The 24,579-nt window shown below is 33.6% G+C and overlaps 4 protein-coding genes across 5 annotated transcripts; 3 read left to right on the top strand and 1 right to left on the bottom strand.

Moving 5' to 3' along the window:
• Nucleotides 1–2,580: 2,580 nt before the first annotated feature.
• On the top strand, nt 2,581–7,860 carry LOC112507746 (UDP-glucuronic acid decarboxylase 6). 2 transcript variants are annotated; one of them, XM_025112435.1, is made up of 12 exons: nt 2,581–2,731; nt 3,600–3,703; nt 4,035–4,121; nt 4,239–4,326; nt 4,828–4,919; nt 5,164–5,228; nt 5,324–5,412; nt 6,518–6,595; nt 6,908–7,001; nt 7,088–7,154; nt 7,232–7,336; nt 7,425–7,860. In XM_025112435.1, the coding sequence occupies exons 2-12, from the start codon at nt 3,617–3,619 to the stop codon at nt 7,611–7,613; spliced, it is 1,041 nt and encodes a 346-aa protein (XP_024968203.1). In that variant the 5' UTR covers nt 2,581–2,731; nt 3,600–3,616; the 3' UTR covers nt 7,614–7,860. The 2 variants fall into 2 exon arrangements, with proteins under 2 accessions (XP_024968203.1, XP_024968204.1); XM_025112436.1 differs by lacking the exon at nt 2,581–2,731 and adding an exon at nt 2,980–3,056.
• Nucleotides 7,861–9,071: 1,211 nt separating this feature from the next.
• Nucleotides 9,072–11,330, bottom strand: LOC112507747. Its single transcript, XM_025112437.1, has 3 exons — nt 11,079–11,330; nt 10,948–10,990; nt 9,072–9,365 (listed from the first exon to the last, which is right to left on the bottom strand). The coding sequence occupies exons 1-3, from the start codon at nt 11,197–11,199 to the stop codon at nt 9,362–9,364; spliced, it is 168 nt and encodes a 55-aa protein (XP_024968205.1). The 5' UTR covers nt 11,200–11,330; the 3' UTR covers nt 9,072–9,361.
• A 3,342-nt stretch (nt 11,331–14,672) lies between these two features.
• LOC112505762 (histone H4) lies at nt 14,673–15,213 on the top strand. Its single transcript, XM_025109728.1, has one exon. The coding sequence runs from the start codon at nt 14,760–14,762 to the stop codon at nt 15,069–15,071; it is 312 nt and encodes a 103-aa protein (XP_024965496.1). The 5' UTR covers nt 14,673–14,759; the 3' UTR covers nt 15,072–15,213.
• Nucleotides 15,214–15,651: 438 nt separating this feature from the next.
• LOC112507967 (ACT domain-containing protein ACR9-like) lies at nt 15,652–20,419 on the top strand. Its single transcript, XM_025112727.1, has 6 exons — nt 15,652–15,932; nt 17,198–17,416; nt 17,499–17,604; nt 18,731–19,082; nt 19,853–20,137; nt 20,206–20,419. The coding sequence occupies exons 1-6, from the start codon at nt 15,785–15,787 to the stop codon at nt 20,356–20,358; spliced, it is 1,263 nt and encodes a 420-aa protein (XP_024968495.1). The 5' UTR covers nt 15,652–15,784; the 3' UTR covers nt 20,359–20,419.
• The last annotated feature ends 4,160 nt before the right edge of the window (nt 20,420–24,579 follow it).

Here is a 24,579-nt window from a genome sequence, read left to right as displayed (position 1 = left end):
CTTTCTTGTTATATTTACTTTTAGGTTTCTTTAGCGGTGGGGCTCTAGAGGGTCGAGAGGAGCGCTGGTTCGTGAATTACTCTTTGTAATTTTAGTSTTTATTTCTCTTGCGCGTTGCGTTTTTGGACATTTCGACTTTTGAAGAATGTTAGAAACCCCCGTCTTTAATCTAGATTTAGGATGTAGATTAATAAGTCGTTATTTATCATCTCGATTAGCCGGATTGTAACCGCCATTCTATTTCTCTTATTGGTTAAATTTTATTTTATGCTTTGGGCTCTCTCTCACATGATTTTTTGGTATATGTATTTTTGGGGTGTTACATATATATATATATAATATTCAAGTATGTAAATAAAAATACACATGTATTGATCGTGATTTCATTTATATAAATGAGTTTACAGATATTTTGATTATATATATTGAATACATACATACATATGTATATGTGTGTGTGTGTGTGTGTGTTCAATTATTGTTATGTAAATAACAAATAGAGTCATATGAGATGAAAAAATAAAAAATATAGGATGTAACGAACGAAAATAAATAGTCCAATTAATTTAATGTTTGATAATAATTACATCAATAAAAAAAAAAAAGCAGAGTTCGAAAAAAGAAAATTAGGATTGCGATGCCTAAAAATGTCACCATATTGTTGGTGTTTTTTTTTTACAAAATTACAAATTAAGAAACTATAAAAACCATAAAAGACAAAAGTGAATCCACAATAAAAACAAAAACAATCAAAATTCTCATAAAATTGAAAATTCTAAAGCCTCAATGGAGACTTCTCCTTAATCCATGTTCCAATGTCTTCTTACATATATTGATAAACCCGTGTATATTCTTCTATCATAGATGAGAGATGGAAAAGAAGAAGTGAGAGAGTACCGGTAGTTTAAAACTCGTACATGGAGATGGAGAACACATAAATGAAAAACACCAGAGATTGAGGGATTTAGAGAAAAACTATGGATTGAGGGATTTAAGATTGGAGTTGAAACGTACCAAGAGAAGGGGAAAGGTTTTTGAGTTAAAGGTGAACATTAATTTGCAAAATTACTAAGGAAAAAAAAAGTCAAAATGTGAAGAAAAAAAAAGAGAGAAAAAATTAGGATCTTTGCGTCGAGGAGATGCCACATCAGCCTATCATGATTCTGCTTTATAGATAGACTAGGTTCAATCCCGTGTATTACACGGAGTAATTTGAAAAAATTAAATTATATCATGAACTTATCTTATAGATATAAATGATCATCGAAAGTACGGTGCTACTTCAGACTTGTACTCTTGAAATAACTCTGAAATATAACTCTAAAAAATAACTCTGAAAAATGACTCTTCAGACTTGAATTTATAAATGAAACTATATCAACAATTAGTTAAAATGAAGTTAACCCTAGAAAAAAAAATATTAAACCTATAAATGAAACTATATCAGTAAATTGAATTTAAACTTAGAAGTGAATTTAGAATGACTTTTCAGACTTGTACTCTTGAAATAACTCTGAAGAATGACTTCAGACTTGTACTCTTGAAATAACTTTGAAGTAAAACTCTTCAGACTTCAGAGCTCTGTATAGGCAAACCAGAATGCATGCACTATGTAGAGGCTCTGCATGGTGCTCCATCTGGAAAAGAAGACTACAGATTTCGGGGGAGTTAACTTTGAAGAATGACGCTTCAGACTTGTACTCTGGAAATAATTTTGAAGTAAAACTCTAAAGAATGACTCTTCAGTCTTGTACTCTTGAAATAACTCTGAAGTATAAAATTAATCTCATTAAATCAGAGTTCAGACTTCTGAGTCTGAAAAAAAAAAAGACTTCAGAGTTCATGTAAGCTAAGTCTGAAAAATAAGACTTCATAATTTGGGTGAGCTAATTCTGAAGAATGACTCTTCAGAATTGTAGAATACTTCAGAGTTCAGACTTATTTTTCTAAGTATAAAAAAGATTTTAAGTCTGAAAAAGAAGACTTTAGAGTTCAGACTCCAGAGTTCGGGTGAACTATGTCTGAAAAAGCAAACTTCAGAGTTCGGGTGAGCTAACTCTAAAGAATTACTTCAGACTTGTTCTCTTGAAATAACTCTGAAATAAAAAAATTTAGTAAATTGAATTTAGAAATAAAACTATATCAGTAAATTGAATTCAAACTTAAAAGTAAACACAATTTTTTTCGTGAATCAATTACTAAACGAATTAATTAACCCAAAAATAAAATCAATTACATCTTAAATTAGTAGGATTGATTGAATAAGATGACACATATCAATCAAATGAGTATAATTGAATTGTTAATGTAAATTATGTCTAGTAACGTTCAAATAAGTCTAATTGAACCACTAGTATAAATTATGTTTAGATACGTGTTTAGACGAAAAAACAAGAAAACCAACTCACCAGAAGATGACAGGTGTGGTCCAAACTACTTATCTATTATAAGTATCGATATAGAAAAGTTATGAAAAATTATGTGGAGATATACTTTTTTAGTAGAAAATAATTCTATTTAATTTGAATATACGCTATTAAAACGTCGGTTAAAAGAAAATGACTGGAAAGGAATGAAGGTGGACGAAAACAGTAGGTCATCAAAGCTGTTATTCATTCATAGATCAAGAAAACCACCACTTCAATCTTACGCCATTTCAAATTTCCCCCTACAACTTCATCATCCCACAATCGTTTTTCTCTATAATCATCTCCACAGTTTTCAAGTTTGGGTACGTATTACTTCTTCTTTAAGCAACTACTTGTTGATTTTCTGTTCTTTTTTATGTTTTTCATGTTTTGTTATCGAGGACCCATCATTAGGTTTCTCTGGGTATCGTGATTTTGAAGCATTTTCAGTAGGTGGTACTATTTCTTTATTAATTATTCAATTTCGAGTTGGCATCGTTTGGTGAGATTGCAATTTCTTCTTCTTCTTCTTCTTCTTCTTTATATGATTGTTTGTTTGCGTCTGTAAAATTCGCACACAGACGCAGAACTGAGTTCTACAGCGGAACTTGAACTAGGGTTTTTGTTGGTTTCTATTCTAAATCTCAGGTCTCCCCTCATCTGCTTCTGGTCCTTTTGCTTTAATCTGATTCTTTTTTCTTTAGCATTGTGTTGATTTTGAAACTTGTTGACATCGTTGCTTGAATCTTGCATTGCTAGTGTGTTTTAGTATTTTTACTATCAATTCCCAACTAAAAGTCAAATTCTGTTTTCGAAATCTGAACCTATTAGCATTCTAATTCATGATCAAAACTGACGCACATTTTAATGAATTTTCAATGATTTAACCTAGATTTTTAAAAAATGGAATTTTTGGGACAGAGGAGATTGTTTTAAAAGTTTAAATTCTTGAATCTCAAAATTTGTGTGGGTGTTAGTTGTTTATTATTGATTTTATTTAATGATCAGGGATTTATTTGTTTACTGCTATCAATGACTATTTCAATTAAATGCTTTGATTTGGAGTCAAACTTGTTGCTGCTTGAATTCAAATCATTATGTGGGTTTTAATAGGAATTCAACCATGTTTCTAGTGTTATAGTGTAAGCTTATGTTAGACTTTGGTCTGAAAATTTATAAACCTTCTTGCAGATATCGGCTTTTTGACAATGGCAAGTAATGCTTCAAATGGAGAACATAAAGCAACAAAACCACCTCCAACCCCATCTCCTCTGCGCAATTCCAAATTCTTTCAGGTACTACGTTGCCACCGGATTCATAGACTTGTTTGTTTTTGTTTCTTTTTTCTTGAAATGTCAATTGATGTTATGTTTTCTTGTTTATAATCTTGTACAAAATATGAAACATACAATGTGTACCAGATTTAACAAAGTTGTTGATACTACCGAGTACCGATTCATCTTTACTTTTTAATTCCACTTTGAATTTGGGAGTAGTTGTCAATGGTCCTATCCAAAAGTCAAATTGTACCTCTTATTTCTTCAAAGGAGGGATAGGTTATTTTCCATATGTTTAAGTGTACTTTTGTGCGTATACGTACTCCAATTACTATTGCATGAATTGCAGTCAAATATGAGGATCTTGGTTACTGGTGGTGCTGGATTTATTGGCTCTCACCTAGTGGATAGACTGATGGAAAATGAAAAGAATGAGGTATGCATGTCCTCTTTTAACCAACACAGAATTATATATTGAACTCTTTGTAGCCTATCTTTAGTATCATACCACAAAATGATGTTGACATTTTTTGCCTATGTCTTCTTATCGCAGGTGATTGTTGCTGATAATTATTTCACTGGCTCGAAGGACAATCTCAGAAAGTGGATTGGCCATCCAAGATTTGAGCTTATTCGCCATGGTAATTTCTTGTTCTCTGCTGTACCAATTGTTCTGCATGCCCATTTGGGTATCCACTGAAACAAATAGCTCTTGGATCTTTACGCTGGTATGCTGGGATCATGTGGTTTTGACTTTTTGAGCTAATTGGGATTTCATTTCGAGATCTCCACTGATCATCAACATCTACTTCTTATGCTGATATGCATTTCTATAGATAAAAATGAAATTGGTGGCAGGAACCACAAAGTCGATTTCAATGCTGATCCAGAATTGAGATTCCTGCAGTTTTGTGTCGGTCTATATTCTATATACCATGGCATGACTTGAAAGATGAAGTTTACTTGGAGATAGAATCTTTACTTTTCGTGAAAATGGATTTAAACAAATGTTTTTCTTGGTTATGATGTTCTTGGGTATTTCATATATAGTATCTAAAATATGTCCATAAATTGTAGGAATTTTTCATGTTCTGATATCTTTATTGCATAGGAAGATAATCATATTCTATACAATTTTTCAGATGTCACAGAGCCATTACTAGTTGAGGTTGATCAGATATACCATCTTGCATGCCCTGCTTCGCCTATTTTTTATAAGCACAATCCTGTAAAGGTACGTGTTTGACCATTGGTCTCTGTTCTTTACACTGTGCCCGTTGCTTTTCTTGGCCTCTCAACCATGATCAGAAAGACTGCCATAAATATCATCATTCTTATTTTTTCCCTTTATCTCTTACCAATTTCATAAATAATTCATTTTCTTTTCAGTATAATGTTGAGTATTGTTTTTGTTTATACTCCTTTTGATGACGGAATGATTATAAATGGAACCTTAAGGAATTTGAAACGTGTAACAGACAATAAAGACGAATGTGATTGGCACGCTAAATATGCTTGGTCTTGCCAAACGAGTTGGAGCAAGGTTGGAAGACTTCTCTTATATTTTTTAGAGTTTTGAGTACCTTAATGTTTTAGCTTCACAGTAGGCTTGTATATCACATTTTCGAGTACTTGTAGGATTTTGCTTACCTCAACCTCCGAGGTGTATGGTGATCCTCTTGTGCATCCCCAACCAGAGAGCTACTGGGGTAATGTCAACCCAATTGGTAAGCCCACATCATCATGCATTTCCAATTTTAATCTTTGTTAATCCCTCTTTATCTAAATACTCGTGTGTGGTCCCTTCAATTAAATAAAAACTTTAATTCCATCATCAGCTCTCTTATGCTTCACTATTGCTTGAGATCTCTCTCCCATGATTTCCTTGCTCCATTTGGTGAAAACCCACACATGTATCTTTCTTGAAAAGATCATCCAGAAAAGAAACTCACAATCACTGGATACACCCATGGTGTATTCTGTCACCTTTTGCTATTATTACTGTGGCTCTTGTAGCTAATTTAATGCCACAAATTCATCTCCTTCTGACAATTATAATTGCCAATCAAAATAGTTCTCACACGATGTGTGTGAATTGACCAACCAGAGGAAGAACCCCTCTGCTGCTGGCACATTCCAAGACGTTGATGTTGAAACCCTTTCTTCTCTAAGAAAATGTCTTAAACAATCCTCCTCTAAGAATGAAGATAGCAAAAATACCCTCATGGGCAACCAAAAGAAGAAAGAATATGCAGATGATCATCAAGATGGTAACAGTGAGATTAATCCACTGAAGGGTATTCTTGACCCTTATCCAAGAATTGCATATACTATTTTGACGATTTTAGTGCCAACCACGAACTCAAGGAGAACTGAAATCATCAGAGATTAAAATCACAATTTTATTTCATTTTTGAAATGGAAAACAGAGGAACTGAATATGAAAATCCAAGAACTGAAGGAGAAGTTCATTTAGAACGTGATCAAGAAACAGAGCGCTGAAACTATAATGTTCTAACGCAGCCTTGTTAAAAGTAGGATTTGAATCCTCAAATGGGGATTTGAGGAATAAAGTAACCTATTACAATCAAAGTGGGTTTAGTGTCAAAGATGCTAAAGATTCAATAACAAAGTTGTACTCCTTAAAACAGCATGCTTCTATGGCTTTCTTCTTCTCGTTCTTACAAACCCCATTGACGATTCAAGAACTATGGCGTTAATACTGGTTATGCTCAGTGCCTTTTCTAGGAGTTGCTTTTGCATAAATGTAAGTTTAATAATGCATAACAAAGAGTTTAGATTTCCTTTTGTGTATAATTGAACATGTTTCAGGAGTTCGGAGTTGCTATGACGAAGGAAAACGTGTGGCAGAGACTTTGATGTTTGATTATCACAGGCAGCATGGGATAGGTAACATGATGTACTTGTGTGTGTGTGTGTGTGTAGAGAGAGAGAGAGCACATTTCGAATACAACCTATCCTATTTGTACAACCAATACAACCCTGATCTTAACTGTCATTTTTATTTTATTTTATTTTCAGCCTTTTTTAAATAAATAATCTGTAACTACCTTTTCCACCTCATCAAATGCTGACCGTAAATGAACTAATTGATGGTTAAGATGAGGTTATATTGGATATATATTAATAGTTTGATCGAGTCACCATACAGTGAGTTCAACTCCTTGTATCTCTTATCCTCTCCCTTGTATTATTTAACAGAAATAAGAATTGCTCGGATTTTCAACACCTATGGACCCCGAATGAATATTGACGATGGGCGTGTTGTGAGTAATTTTATAGCTCAAGCACTTCGGTAAGTCCTCTCCTCCTAAAAGAATTCAGTTATAAAAAAAACCCCTCAAATCTAAATGGGCTAAAATTTACACTGAATCATTGCAGTGATGAACCTTTGACCGTTCAGGCCCCTGGAACCCAGACTCGCAGTTTCTGCTATGTCTCGGATATGGTATCTTGAAACATAGTTTGATTATATCTTAAATGTATTTATGATGATCAAATATCGAGTATTTTGCAATGATATAGGTTGATGGGCTTATTCGGCTGATGGAAGGGGAGAATACTGGACCAATCAATATTGGTAATCCAGGTGAATTTACAATGATTGAACTTGCTGAGACAGTGAAGGAGGTTAGTCTTTTCCTTTTCTTCTTTTCTGATTCATTCGAAATCATCACTGGATTTTGAAAAAATATCGGAAAATTGAACAAAAATGCAGCTAATCAATCCAAAGATAGAGATTAAGATGGTAGAAAACACACCTGATGATCCAAGACAGAGAAAGCCAGACATCACGAATGCAAATAAGCTGCTTGGATGGGAACCAAAGATCAAACTGCGCGATGGGCTTCCCCTGATGGAAGCAGATTTTCGTCTAAGGCTCGGTGTTGCCAAGAAGCAGCTGTAATCAATGAAAGAGGCACAAGTGATGTTATGGTTTTTTTTCCCACCGATTGTTTGTGTGTTTCCATTCCCATACAAGTGAAAAATAAATGGGGCTGAGTCTTTACTACAGCTTTTTTGAATTTCTATTATTGCTGTGTTTTGAGGACTAGCATTCTTTTTTGCAACTTTCACGTGTAATTTTGGCATGTGTTTGTTTTGTTCTTTTCAATCTCTACTGGTTTTGGTCCAATCTATTTACAAATTACTAATTACTTCATATATTTATTACGCAACATTCTCGATCGTGAAAACTGATTGTTGCTAAATATCTTTCACCCAATAAACGTTTAACGGGTAAGAGTCTTCTCCCTCGCTTTCTGGGTAAGATTTTGATCTTTGATGTACTTCTAGCCGGGTAATATTTTTGGTCTTTGTCATCTTCACCCATTAAAGCAAGTGACATCCGGTAATCATTTGGTAGACTGTCACTTAGTCGTCAAATATTTCAAAAAAATTATATAAAAACAAATTGAAAAACTATGAAGAATTTCTTTAAAAACCCATAAATTCTTAAAAAAATTGGAAGTTAAACTATTTTTTATATGGTTAAAGTGGTGTTATTAGTGTTTGATCAAAAAGAATTTTGTTTGTCATGTATTACGATCTATTTTTGTAATCGCATGAATGGATTGATTTTGATTAAAAAAACCATCAGATTAAAAGACCAAATGTCAACTACTACGTTATAAGGTATAAACTTGCTTTTGTGATTCTATGGGCCAAATAATTTAAATGAAGTAAAGATTAAATTGTTCATACAGACACAATGTTACCATTTAAAGCAGACAATGATTATAATTTATAAATGTTTAACACCATGGTATTACAAGACGGAAGGAAGGTAGTATATGGTACGCAGACTAGATTGGACTGAACGGGACAAGTTATCTGTGTGGTGTTTGACGGGACTAAAACTAGAGAGGATCAGATTAAACAAATTGTCTCTAAAGGTTGTTTAATGATTTTATATGGTGGTTACTAATGGTGGAATGGTGGAAGTGGAGGTGGCGATTGTGGCAGAGGCGAAGATTGTTGGCAATGTTGGACTATGGTAGTTGTGGAGGGCGTGGAGATGGTGGATGCTGATATGGAGGTAGTGGTGAGTGATGGTAGTGTTAGTCACGGTGGTGGAGGTGGGGATTGTAGTGGAGGTGATGGTAGCCGCCACGCCAGTGGTGGTGGCAGTGATCATTAAAGCAAAATACCTATATTATAGTCATATCAAACGAGGGTAAATTAACAATTTTTAAGTTTTGTCCCATCTGTTCCCACCCGGTGTCTATCTTGTCCCTACCCCATACCCCATGTGGCACCCAACATGGAACAACGAATTTTTGTCTGTCCCATGTCATGCCAATTCACCAAACGTGAAACAGTGAATTTTATCCCGTCCCGTCCCATATACCAAAAGCAGCCGAAAGAAACAAAAGCTGCCCAAATACTTAAATTTCATAGCAACACAATACATGACACATGTTGTGCACTTTAACTTTGTTATTAACTGTATACATTTCTGATGAAGTCTTTTAAGAACAATTTTAAAAACAAAAACCAATCAGTCTTACTCGTTCAAATACAAGAAATATTTTATCCTGATGCATATTAAGCTGCAATCTTAGATCTTTATTACTACTGGAAACTAAATAAACCAATGCTCCAATACTTTCATCATTACCACAGCATGATGAAATCACCCAGAATGGAGCCTCTTCAACTGCAAGACAGAAGAAGCATATAAAACAAATTAGTAGACATGCAACAAAGTATTCATGTGCCCAGGAGACCAAAGAACAAATGCAATCAGCATAGATAAAGATCATGCAAGAAAAACCTATGTTAAGGACCAAGTTCATGATAACCATCTATGTTATACAAATATAGCCAAAGGGTCAAATGGTCAAGGCGTCTAGCGGTAGATCCCGGAAGTCAAAGGTTCAAATCTCACCAAAGGTATGGAGAGTGTGTGTGAGTTAAAACTTAAAAGTTAACACATCCAACATATTCACGGTGCTTAAGATAAGCATGCATATCATTTATTAGGGAATAGACAAATCCTAATAACTGGTAGTTGGCATTATGTCAATTGCGAAATGACGCCTTGCAACTAGTTTCAGCAGGCAAAGAGAAGGAGATTAGAAAGGCAGGAGTGACTCTTATCTTCCATATGATTCATCCTCCGATAGGCCGAAATCGGAAATACCCAACTCCTTCAATTTGCTAAAACCACATGTAATGTACCAGAAGTCCTATAATATATTGAATAAATTTTTTTCCTAGTGCTTCCGTCCCCTTTTTACGAACGAAAGAAAAGAAAAGAAGAGGTCCTATAATACATTGAACCCTACCTTTTACGTATGGCTCTCCTTTATACAGGCAAATCAATTCCTAGCAGAAGCCAAGTATGTGCACAGATTCAATACTAGTCCCCCCACCCAAAAAAAATTGATATGGGGTGAAGAACATGTAGTAAAAAGTATTTTAAAATTCCAATTTCAGGTACAAGTTGCAAAGAAACTTAAGCTACATGTAATATTTAAGATTCTATACCCCATGTTATCCGTGTTGCTAACTTAAGCTTCAGTTTGCTCAACAAAGAAACTTCCAAATCTATTTTGCATGCATTGTCCAGAAACTCAATTAGAAAAAGCAAGAACCATACACAGAGATACACAAGCTTAACGAATAATGGGCGCCCAAGTAAAACATTGAAATATGAATTGTCGGCATGAGTCAACGATTGAACTTATGGGAAATGACATACCATAATACCAATACATGCATATTTTATCAAAACTTGTGACCAAATAAATGAACAGAGAGGGTGCATACTTGCCCCTAAGACTACCAATTGGTTATTTGTTACTTATGGCTGCTCTTGTATGTAATCAGCTGTGATTAATCTGATACTACATAACAAAATACTCAAATGCCTTTGGCTGCAACAACGCCTGAAAATTCCAGGGAGAGCTCTTTGTAACACACTCCTAGCTTAATTATAGCCTAATAGTTATATAGTTACTCTCTCCGTTCCTGTTTCCACCGTTAGAATCTACTTAACAAGCTTTATTCGCCAAATGTAAAAATCGTCATTTTTGCAAAACTACGAAGACATGAATTATTTATTTCGGTTAAAATTCTAAAATGCGAATCTAACTATGGATCGGATAAACTATAATGATTCAATGCTGCCTTAGTAATACACTAAACAGAAACAGACAAACTATGACTAGAGTAATCAAATCTAGGGTTACAAAAGTTGAATGAAACTAGGTCAGATTGGGGGTTTTGTATCGTACCTCTTGTGTCTTTGGGCAAAGACGGAGTTTTTCCTGTCTTCCTCTGCCAGAAAAGAAAATCCATACAATTAGCAGATCCGAATCTCAGGGACTTCGATCGGATGAATGTGAAAAACAGAAAGGATACGAACCAGTAAGGCTGAGGGAAAACTTAGTGATGATGGTTCCGGTGATAGCGAAACCGACGAGGAACGGCCAGTTGCGATTGAACTCCCTCTTGAAGAAAACTGGCCATGGATCGAACTTCCTCATTCTGTATGCTCTCTGTTTGCGATGATTCTCCTCTGCGGTTGCCTGGGTGGATGCCTGAATGGAGACATGGGGGTTGTATTGTATGAATTGACAGATACACGACGCATTGGGCCCAACATATTGGGCCTGGACTCCCCAGGTCCGCATAACCCTCAATGGGGTTCCAACTTAGAACCCAAACTTATCAACCATCGTATGAGAAGGAAAGTTTTGGTGAGAATCGTAAGAGAGATCTTAATCCTTGATCATTTTTAATCTTATGCTTATTTACTAATTTTGCTTTATAAGGGAACAGATCTGATGCATCTTGGTGCATTGCATTGCATTAGTATTAACATTCAATTATGATTTGATTCAATGGTGTAGATCTATTTTTACGCCTCTCACTATAACTTTCTTTCTCATTAGAACTCAACCATTAATGAATAACAGTTCTTTTGTTCAAATTTAAGCAATACTTAAATATCATTTCATATTATCTTAGACGTTGTTTTTCTATTACTTTACGTTTAAATCAAGTTTTCATCTCACAAAATGTCAATTGTCAATTGCTTTGTGATCTTGTCAAACGGACTCACAAAATTAGTTGAAGTAGAATTCAAGGACAAAAATAGCTATAACTTTGAGGGTCACGGACAATGTATAAATAAAGAGTGTTATGTTGCATTATCATTGAAGATAATATAGTTGATTTCTTTCTCTAATTATCTCTCCTCCTCTCTTCATAATTCTTGCGTCTTCCCTGTAATGTCATTCTGTAAAACCTGTGTGTTTTACGGTTGATCATTTAAGAGTGTATATTTGTTTTAGCAAATCAATAACTGTCCAGCTATTATCGAATGTTCGTGGTTTTTGAATCAAGAGTCATGGTAGATTTGGGATGAAGAAAAGTTGTGTTGAGGTCATCTAAACAACCTATAAAACACATAAGATACACAAAAGAGCACAATAGAAAGTGCTTGCTTAAAAACGTGCTATTATTTGCTTAAGCAAGCTTAGCTTCACATTTGAGAAGAGAGTCTTCTCAGCTATTTATACTCATTGAATTTAATGCAAGTCAGGTGGTACAAAACACGAGTTTGTCATTTGTTTTCAAATATACAAACTTTTGATCGTATATGAACAATATTATTTCACAAAGTTGGTAAGCACGTTTGGAGACAATAGAATGACTCCATACACATGCTTTACTGTGTGAGGTATGAGGTTATCTTTTGTGTGTAGGAGGATAAGACAACCTAATATTATGGAGCAAGATTCATTTGATCACTAACACTGACACAACTTTAAAGTTTTTTTAGTGTTCGTTGAATCTTGATTAGACTTCACACTTGAAGTAGACATGTTTGAGGTATGAAATGTGCTACTCATGTTGGCTTTACAGCAATTCATTTTCCTTTAAAAACTATACAACGAGCTTTTGACATTTCTAACAAAACAATATTTTATTTTTATTAACCATGGAATTTCGGGATAACTTAAGAGCAACTTGACCAATCTATATTTTGAATAAGTTGATTTACAAATTGATTTTAACGATAATTTTTTTACAAAATAAATGAAAATCAAGTAACAACTCTAACTTTGTAACAAACTTGAATTTTACGACAATGTGATTTAAATTCTACAACTTAAACCAAATCCCCCGTCATCGAACAACAGGTGATCATCGACAACAACTTCTGTAATATTCAGGTTTCATAATTTTTGGTTTTAGATTTAGAAATTTGTATATATATTAAATGTGTGTGTGTGAGAGTAATTGTTTTAATATTTAAGTGGATGGCGATTTATGCACTTGCTATAAATAGCAAGTGCATATGAGATTTAAAGACTTACTGAGATTTTGGAGTACAAGTCTTTTGAGAGAGTGCAGACTGGTTCAAATCCATTCAACATCTTTTGGTAAGGTGAGTGTATTAAAGCTTTGAGTATAAAATTGTTTTCATACAATTCAGTAGTTAGAACTGGTTATTTATGATTTATAGTTCATATTGTGCGGATATTTCCTTAAATCGTCCATGTGATGACCGGATTGATATCCGGACAATTTCATCTGGATTATAACCGTTCAAGTGTTGTCCGGATCTTATCTAAATCAGACAAGGGTTGGACGACGTATTGTCCGGATTGCTTTAAATCGGTCAAGGGTTGGACGATGTATTGTCTGGACTATTTTAATTGGTTAGGTTGTGAGTGGGGTATTGTCCGGACTTGATATCCGGACAAAGATATTAACTTAATTCTAAGTGTCAACAGGACAAAACTTATACGAGGTGATGTCCGGATTGTTGACCGAAGATGATGGTTACTCTTGATAATCTAAGTATTTGTCAGGATTACATATCCGGACAAGGTTGACCGAACTTCAAATCCGGTTAATGTGTTGAAATGTTTTGAGATGTAATGACGGTGTAACCGCGAGAGAGATGCAATGGCGGTGTAACCGCGAGAGAGATACAATGGCGGTGTAACCGCGAGAGAGATGCAATGGCGGTGTAACTGCGAGAAAGATATAATGGGGGTGTAACCGCGAGAGAAAAATGTAATGACGGTGTAACCGCGAGAGAGATGTAATGGCGGTGTAACCGCGAGAGACATAAATAAGTTTATGTATCAGAACAGGTTTGATTCTAAACTGATTGTTTGGAAAATATGTTGTTTGTTTGAGATTTATACACTCATTAGACCTTTTTGGTCTAACGCTCAAYTGTTGGACTAACATGTTTTGCAGGTCATCATACCTCGCAAGATAAAGACAAGAGAAAAGTTTAGAATGAATGACATTTAGTTATTCAAAATGTATTTTAAGAAAGTTTTTGTTTATCTGTATTTTGTAAACAATGTTACATTTGGTGTTATAAGTATGATGATGTGAATTATCTGTACATGGAATATGTGGGTTGTTACAACTTCTCCGATGTTTGGTCAACGTTTCTTTGTTATCTTAATTGATTCAGAACATTCTGAATTTTCAAGTAACTTTACAACAGTCGTGACGTTGGATAACATATAATTGTAGTTATTATAGTCCGTCATTAAAAATATATTAATAATTTCAAAAATTATTAAACAATTATATATTCAATTACTAAACCATCCAAGATGTGATCATTGCGATTATTTAATCAAATTATTTAATTATTGAGACAAGTATTTAGTAATATTGAACAATAAAAAATTGAAAAATAATCATTTAATGAAATCAATATTATATTTAAAGATAATTAAATATAGAAAAGTCAAAATTTTCAGAAGACCCGGCGCCTAGGTCACTCGCAATCCTTCTCAGGCAGAAAGCACACCACACGGATTGGAATCCGAAATAACGCATCCACCGTCCATCTGACTTTAAATCAAACGGCTGTCATTCACTCTTAACTTTTCAACCATTCCACACTTCAATACTCACCCACTCAAAGTCTTTCAAATCCCGCCCTCATTCAAAACCCACATCTATAAAATCCCCACACACCATCAAGGTTTATCATCACCTCAATAATCTGAATCCACTTCAATCAAAGCCAAAATCTAGAATCTGAATTCAGATCTGATCAACAATGTCGGGCCGTGGAAAAGGAGGCAAGGGATTGGGAAAGGGAGGAGCAAAGCGACACAGGAAGGTTCTTCGCGATAACATCCAAGGAATCACCAAACCCGCCATTAGAAGATTGGCTCGTAGAGGAGGTGTTAAGCGTATCAGTGGCTTGATCTATGAGGAGACTCGTGGAGTTCTTAAGATATTTCTTGAGAATGTCATCAGAGACGCCGTCACCTATACCGAGCACGCTCGCCGGAAAACTGTTACTGCCATGGATGTGGTTTATGCTTTGAAACGACAGGGCCGTACTCTGTATGGTTTTGGTGGTTAGATTTAGGGTATAGATTGGGATTAGTGTAATCATTGTAGATCGTATCTGAATACCTCCTTCGTTGTATTCTATTTTGATTTTGTTGTCGGTCCTCAACTCGAGGTTATGAATTTATGCTATGAACAACTTTTTTCATTCGACCTTCATTTGAATCTATAATCGTTTGAGTTTCGTCATCGAATCAAAACATTTGCTATTGTTTATTTGTTTGAAACGGATTAAAACCACAAGTTGCCAATATTATACACGTGATAAGCTTCTTTAGTTTCTTACAGTTTTGAGGTGGTTCAAGATAATCTTTTTTTTTCCCTTTCAAATTTGTTGTGAGTGTTTGTCGTTTGTCTGTGGGTTGGAATTATTAATTGGGAATGGATTTAGGTTTTATATATTAATTGGCTACGAGTAATTGGGTGTTTGGTTTCTCTTGCCATCATGAAAGGTCTCCTTTCCCTTCCTTCCACGTGGATATAAACCTCACCGAATAATAATTGTTTGCTGGAGTCACGTATCAATTGCTAATAGGAATAGCTTTTATTCATTCAGCTAAATCATATACGAGCTCTTGAAGAGAAACCCTTCTCGGAGCTAATTGGTTTGTGATTTCAATCAAGCTGGCGAAGTATTTCCGCCAACGCGATGTGGGTCAGGCTGACAGCCGAGGGGATTCTGGGTGCTGGTCGTTTCAAGCGGCTGGTGCCGTCCCTGACATTGGTATGCCGAGCGATGATGCGGTGGTGATACAGAAAGGAAAGAAACAGGGTGACCCGTTTGTAATCACGGTCAATTGTCCGGATAAAACTGGGTTAGGTTGCGATATCTGTTGGATTATTCTTGATTTTGGGATCTATATTGTTAAAGGAGGTCAGTGTTTTTATTAAATTTCTTTTGTATGCTTTGATATACAATATATGTTTCCAGAAATTCAATGTGCAAGGTTCCAATCAATCAATTTATGTTTGTGTTCTAGGGTTTTTTCTGAGTTAATAATATGCCGCATTATGTTATAAGCTAGCCCTAGGCCAATTTCTGATGAAAAACTTCTCTGGAGTTGGGGAGTTGAGTTTATGTGAAGAAGGTAGATAGCTAGAAGGCAGATGCCTATTAGTTATGCTATTTTACATAAATCTTTCTTCCTTTTCACAAATGGGTTTTAGCAACTATGCTCAGACTTGCTAGTTTCTATCAAGAAAAATTTGAAGATGGTTATGAAGAGAACCCAAGTGTCAAACTTGTAAATAAACCATGTTTATGGCTTTAGTTTGGCTAAATACTTGCAACATGATCTAGCATGCTTTTCTTCTGAGGGTGTCTGACTATTGGATGATACAGAGATAGTATAGCTTCAGCCTTCACTTGAGGTTTTATATTTACCACCAAACCTGGCCATGATTTATGAAGTGTTTCTAAGATGCCTAAGAACCTAGTAGCTTGTGTAACTGTGTTCTAATCATGCGATGCAACAACCATAATGCTTCTGTTTTACATAAGCATTTGTGGGATTCTATGTTGCAAGGATATGGGTTTGTGACACATGGGTGAGACTGCGAATACATGTGTGTGTGTGTATACAAATCTAAAACGGAATATAAAATAGTTAATGATTCATAACATTGCATATGTAAGATAACTTGCACATTATTAGTTCATGCTCTTATTTATACTTATTGCATCCATATGATATTGTACAAAAAAAGTATTTGTTGAGTCGTCTTGTTTTCTATCCTTGTGAATTTGGCCAATAAAACAACGATATGTTCAACATTGCCTGGGGTGTGTACCCCCATGAACTGTAGTCCCAAAGTGCCAGATACCCTGGGGTGTGTACCCCCATGAACTGTAGTCCCAAAGCGCCAGATACAGGGTTTGGCAACGAATAAAAGTACCCTTGCTTACTGGATGAGATTGTTTTACATATCTTGTTTTACTTTTGAAAGAATACTTCTACATGAAGTTATGGGCTAACATATTGATATACGTACTTGATTTACAGACTCTATTGTTTTCCTGTTACATACTAAGGATCAGTTTGGGCTGATCAGTGGATGACATTTGTATGTGATTCAAAAATATATTTACACTTTAGTGGATCATTAACTTACATTATGGAATTTGTCTATTTGTTTTAGATTTTACGACAGATGGATCATGGTGCTACATAGTGTTATGGGTTTTTCCTCATTCAACTGCACCGACCGTAAGATGGTCAAATGTAAAAGAGCGCCTCCTAGCTGTATGTCCGTCATTTTCTGTATCAGCTTACTTAAATGAGGCACCCCCCCATCCTGTGGCTTCTCCAGTGTACCTATTTACATTTTGCAGCACTGATCGGAAGGGATTATTACATGGTACTTGCATTTTCTCGTTGTTAGTTTACTTTTGGATTATGCTCGTGTCACAATCTAATGTTTTTGTTATCTTCTTCTTTAGATGTCACTCGAGTTCTGTGTGAGCTTGAGCTTATGATCCAGAGAGTTAAAGTGACAACAACCCCTGATGGCCGTGTCATGGATCTATTCTTTATTACAGATAACCTGTGAGGGTTTGTTTCTTAGTACTCTTTCTTTGCATCGAGTAGTTTTTTGTTGCAATTTTGTGGATCAAATTCACACTGCATAACTGATGAACTTGTATAGATTTCATCATGAAGCATGCAAATTGGATATATTTTCCTCTATGTTACCTAACTTGTAGGCTGAAATGTTATAAGTTGTTAATTCAGTTCCTGTTTCCACTACATCTGGTGCAAACTGTATTCCCTATAATGGATATTTTGCACTCTTTTGTGGACATACTGAGATTGAAAGAAAAAACTGCCATGCTTTGTACAATATCCTGTTGATGTATGACTTAGTTGGAAGTCATTGATCGTGAGTAATGTATATAAAACTGATCGGTTTAATTTTGGAAGGCTTGCACCTAAATAATGATGTACGTTTTTTTTAGTATTTTGTGAAACTAGATTTGTCATGGCAGGCTGGTGGTTTATCATAATTTGATTTAATCAAATGTCAAATTATATGTGAGTTTGGTACGAGTATGATCTGTAAATATCGGCTTAAGATCATATGCTAGGTTATTTATAATTAATTCATTTGATGTTAACTTTTCAGCACTCACCAGTTTCAACTTGTTTAAAAAGTGTAAACAGTTTAAAGTTTCTCCTAATACTCCTTCCGTCCTAAAATAAGTGTCCATATTTTTATTTTTATTGTTCCAGAATAAGTGTCCATATTTCTATTTTAATTTGTCCCAAAATAAGTGCCTACTTTCCATTTTATCCTTAATTATGCGATGGGGAAATTCATTCCTCCCGCTATTATTAACGGTAAAATTGTCATTTAATTGATTAAAAAGTGTTGTAATTTATATATTTCTAAAACTGTGTTTTTTTCATTATGAGCATTTATTTTGGGATCGGAAGAGGTACGTAGTAGGAGAGAATAATGATCTGGGTATGATGAAAAACTGAGGCTTCTTTTTGAGTTCTTTCAGTTTCTGCATAAATCATATGGTCATCTTGTTCGTTTATATGTTCCTTTAGTAAAATTGACAGGATAATTTGACATGCATTGCAAAAACGGAACCATCATTTGGGTTGGAGATTATTTAGATTGCTTCAATGTGGCTGCTATTTAGAACTGCTGATTCATATATTTCAGGGAGCTATTACATACGAAAAAGAGGAGAGATGACGCATGTGAAAAATTGCATGCCGTTTTAGGTGAATCTTGCACAAATGTCGATATTCGGTCAGCAGGTTATAAGCATGATGGTGTCCTAGCTATCTCTTCTCTTTCTCTGACGGCTGCTGGAGAATTATTTAAGACGGAATTATCAAAAAAGGAAGATCATTCACATGCTCTTAGTGCGGATGTGAAGAAGTTGAAGAGGGCCAATGTCCTTATTGATAATTCCTTGAGCCCAGCTCATTCCCTGCTTCAAATTCACTGTGTTGATCACAAAGGTTTTCTGTATGACATCATGCGGGTATTGAAAGACTTTGATATACAGGTCACAATTTCCTCTGAAAACTGATACAGTTTTGTTTTCCTAATAAGAGTTGTTTGTTTACCTCTTAACAGTTCCATTAAGAGGCAACATCTGAATCATTAAGAGGTGAATCTTGTTTGGTAAAAAAAAAGTCTGCCTCTTAATGGTTCTAAAACCCTCTGAATGATTTTGTATCATTGGCCTCCCTTAACCATTAAGCGTACTAATTTCATTGTAAACAATTACCAAACAATTATATTTCATTTTGCACTATATCATGAAAGCCTCTTAATCATTCTGACCACTTAATCATTCTTCACCAAACCACTTAAGTATATTAGTAATACCTGCTAGTCTAAAAGAGCATCGACTTTCTCTCTAAGTTTGGAAAACCAATGTCATTTGGGCTTTCAGCCGATATTGGACATGGTGGCTCTAGTTATTCCGGAGGACACTACCTCTGATAGAAAACCAATGTCTTGCTCAATTTGCATGTTTTATCTGTTGTATGTTGTTGCTTACTTCTAACCCGTATTTCAAAGTTTAGCAGTTAGCACTACCCTTCTTGTTTTCAAGTTCTTCTTCGTTGTTCTATTTTTCTCCCACACTTTGCACAGACCCCCACCTCATCCTCTTCTTTTCTGGTCCTGCATTTATTTATTTACCAAGTTGTAAATTTCTTGGTATTGTGATTTAAGTCTGTTTGGGTAGGCTTAATATGAGTATGCAGTGATTTGTGTTGTAGCAGTAGCCATCTAGGCTCAAAATGCAATTACAATTTATTTTAACAGATAGCTTATGGGCGATTCTCACCAGTTAACGAGGGGCATCGCGAACTGGATCTGTTTATCCGGCAAAGGGACGGTTTAAAGATTGTGAACATTGAGAAACAAGAGAAACTGATATCTCGTTTAAAATTGGAAATGCTTCACCCGTGGCGAGTTGTGATAAGCAATCGTGGACCAGATATGGAACTACTTGTTGCTAATCCAGTTGAGTTATCAGGAAGAGGACGACCACAGGTTTTCTATGATGCGACACTCGCCCTCAAGGTTCTTGGGATATGCGTGTTCTCGGTAAGTAAGCAAGAAGTATTTATTAAATGTTTAGAAGCAAACAGACATGATATTGGATTGGATTGTAGGCTGAGATTGGAAGATATTCAACTGAGAATGGAGAATGGGAAGTGTACAGATTCCTACTGGAGGAGAACTGCAAATACAAACTGGGAAGCATGGTGGTTAGAACTCAGATTGTGGACAAGGTCAGAAGAACCCTCATGGGTTGGTCATTTTAGATATTATCTGCATTGCTGAAATTGTTGTTGTACTAACATCACATACTCATTTTATATTTGTTTCTAGGAAGCATATATATATATATATACATATATATATATATATATATATATAGGTATTGTTGTTTCTATGAGTTTGTGAATGCAGTTACATTCTTAGACACACAAATTGAAGATATTGTTCATTCCAATTTCCTTGATTCCATCGAAATCCCCGAACCTAGCACCTTTTTATGTGACGTTTGGTTCACATAATGAAATATGTCGAAATTGGAACCTGTAAAAGGAGTTAGAATCTAACAGAGTTGAGATGGAACTTAACTAGGTTTGATCTGCATTTGGTTGATTAGAATTAGAATATGATCTTTTTATTTGGTTTGTTGAATATAACTTTGCAATTGTAATAAAAATAATTATAAAGAATAATATTTTTTATGATATTTTGATACTATATTACTTAAATTATAAATACTATATAATAAAAAGTAATAATAATATTAATTGGTTGTGATGGTAATGGCATGTTTATAACCTTTCATGGTAGGATTTATGGTATGCACTATCTATCATAGAGATATCTTTTAATGATTAATCTATGCATATATTATATGTTTTTAATAATAATAACAATATTTTTAATAGTTTATTAAATTTCTATATGATTGGTCCATGTTACTTGTCTTGGCCATGTTGTAATTTGAATGATTAAAGTGTTGTTTATCAAATGTTTATCTAAGTATGTGTTTATCAAGTCATATATTATTTTGTCGAATGAATATGACAACGACCATGAATCTTATCTGGTAAGAGCGAAGACAGAAACCGAGAGTCTTATTCAGTAAGTGAGGGCGAGGAATCTTACCATGATTAGCGCTTTCTAGATGAAGTGCTACATATGTACCATTTTGGTGGACTAAAATCTTATCTATAAGTAAATGATAATGTTAAATTTTTTCGATAAACAGTTACCTAGATAAATGTTTGATAAACGACCTCTAAGACCGCTTTGTAGTTTTCTTAAATATAGTTATGGGATATAGTTTGTTTACTTACCAAGTTCCAACATCTGTGTCATTCTTATTTCTTTTTATTTTGCCGGAATCCGACAAAAGTAAACAATTCAAACATCACCTTAGAATATGTTTTGTCATTTAATGTCTGCTTATTTCTTTCAATCATTAGATATTGCTTGTTTTAATTTAATTTATAACTAATCATTGAATTAAATAAGTCATAGTAAATATGCTCTTTATAAAAACATTTGACAAAAACTCTTATAAACTATTTTTTATGCATTAAGTACTCTTTATTGATGCATATTACTTAAAATTTAAGATTATAAGTAAATTGTGCGAATGTACAACTTATTAAAGCTCCATGTTTGAATTCGTGTAACTAACTGTAAATAAACACAATAAAAAACAGGATAGATATCTCATTTTAAATATAAAAAAATCTAAAATATATTTAGAATAATCATTGAATTTTAACAAAATACTAATTATTAGCTTTATAAAAAAAAGATATTAATAACTGACTTCGTTATTAAATCTAAATTGAATTATAATAAAAAATTGAATTAAAGAAATTACATAAAAACAAGAACTTTTAAATATTTAATTTGATACTATGAATACATTTTTTTCAAATTTTATAATACATTCAAATTTATATTTTATTCAAAAAAATAAAAACATTATTGTTTTTTCAGTACAACATAAAATCGTATTATAAAATCGACGGAGATAGAATAAAACAAAACATTAAAATCGAGATGTATCTTACTACATTGCGCGTGTACCCTTCTAGTTTTAGTAAAAACAAACAACCCCTTAATTTTCCATAAAATATAATTAAACAAATATAACAATAAAACCATATTCATCGAAATATATCACACGATCACGATGCATGACACATGATTCTTCTTTCAAGTGTTTAACACGATTAAAACAATATACGTCAAAAAAATTGACACGTTACATTTACTGTAACGTTCAACTTTGGACCCTAATGTATGTAATTCTTAACCAATATCGTTCATAAACTTTAAAAACTCGGATTTGATCCCTGTCACTAACGGTCATTACTTTTTCTTTTAATTCTACTTCAATAATGGGTATTTTAGTCATTTTAACTATTTTCTTAATTTTGTATTAAAATTAAAAAACACATTATATTAAAAATTAAAAATATAATATATTTTTTATTTTGATATAATAAGTGAAAATGACAAATACGTACGAGTATTAGAAAACTGTTAAACCGCTCAAACCGGTCGAATCAAGTTAAACCATACTGTTTTTGGCGGTTTTGCAGTTCAATTTGGTTTGAAAAATAGCCAAACCGCTCGATCCGCTCTGTTCTGCAGCTTGAACTTTTTTTAAGCGGTCTGCACCGAACCAACCGCCAAAAAATACGTTTGTATTAATTATATTTAGTTTTCATTTATAGGCTCAACTTTATGGCACAATAAGAAAAAGTTCTTCCAATACATTTTGTTTTTAGTTTTCATTTCTCAATTGACCGTGTCATCTAAATTAACAAACTTACGAATTCCGTCAAAAATCAAATTCAAAATTTCCAATTATCATTCGGTCTGCTCAATATATTTGTCTAGAATTCTAACTATTGTTAGTAGATTTGTTTTATCTTTTTTCAACATGCTCGATGTTTTTTAGTTATAGAGATAAATGTATCTTTTATAATCCAGTATCCTATTTCTTAATAATGTTATTTTGATAGAAATTTCATTATAACTATAGATGTTATGTTTTTTCTAGCTTAAAGCCCACAAAAGACCCGGACCACCCATACCATTCAGACTAGACCGCCTTTTTGTGGTCTGGTTTGACCTGTTTGGTCACTTGCTTAAACCATTGTGAATTGACAAACATTAGGAAGAACCAAATATAAGTTATTAAAGTTTAGGGACAATATCTGTTAAAATTACAAACGTTAGGTACCAAAATTAAACTTTACTCTTACATTAAATATAATAAACATAGAATTTATGGTGTTGTTTTAGTTTTATATATTTATAATTTTTTTTACATGTTTTTACAATCAAGATTATCAATTACATAATAATTTATTAAAAAGCAAATTAAATAAAAATACGAAATACTTTATTCCAATTACTATTTTGTATAATCGTGTTTTTTATAAATTTTATTTTGGTATCTGATATGTAAATCATATGATATCTTAAACATTTAAATGTATGTGTAACTGGTCTAAACATTAACTCATTATAATGTTAACATGACATATAATTCAGTGTTATTTGCTGATGTGGTCAATGATGTGGATTTTTTGATGAGCAAGGTATATTGCACACATCCATGTTATAAAATCTCCACAATCTTTCTTCTTATCGTTTGAAATAAAAAACCACCATTGTTTGTTATTTTATATTTGATCTGTGTTTTAATCGAATGATCTTTGAGATCGGAAGAAATTATCAGTACCCTGATTCGTAACGAAATTAATGTGTTATCTTTTATTTTAATTTTTGCCTAAAAGAGACTAAGGGACCGTTTACTAAACACTTACTTGATAAGTGTTTAACGCATAAAATTTTTCATAGGATGAACATGAAAAGGGCCAAGAATCATATTGGGTAAGAGCGATGAGAAGGATGGAGAGTCTTACCTGGTAAATTGTTGTATTCGATATGTTTTGATATACTAAAATCTTACGCATCAAAAAAAATTATAGTGTTGACTCCTATCGATAAACGCTTACCGGGTAAACATTTGGGTAAACGACACCTAAATTCATCTCAAGTTCTGAAGCAAGACCCCTCCCTTTTGAAATACGTAGATCTCTAAATATATAATTCATAAAAAAATTAATGAAAAGATTTAAACTAATTTCATAAGAAAAAAACAAATCATTTGCACATTATTAATCATATCAATTATTTTTATATTATTTTTTATTACTAAATATATTTTAGGTTATGTTTGACAAACTAGCTGTTAAGGTAGTTGATGGCTAATAAGCTAACTCACAGCTGATTAACAGATCATGTTAAACAAAACTAGCTGATGAGGATGTTAAATGACCAAAAATGATATCTTGAAAATTCTATCAATTATAATATTTTAAAATATAATTGAAACAAATCTCTAATAATATAATATGTTAGCTAATACAAACAAAATGATAAAACAAATTAAAAAAATATAATATACTAATTAATACTGGTTTTCAAAT

Source organism: Cynara cardunculus (assembly GCF_001531365.2).
Source record: "Cynara cardunculus var. scolymus isolate 2C chromosome LG 2, CcrdV1, whole genome shotgun sequence".
Lineage (NCBI taxonomy): Eukaryota > Viridiplantae > Streptophyta > Magnoliopsida > Asterales > Asteraceae > Cynara > Cynara cardunculus.
Note: the sequence above shows the minus strand (reverse complement) of the source record. Positions and strands in the feature narration are given on the sequence as shown.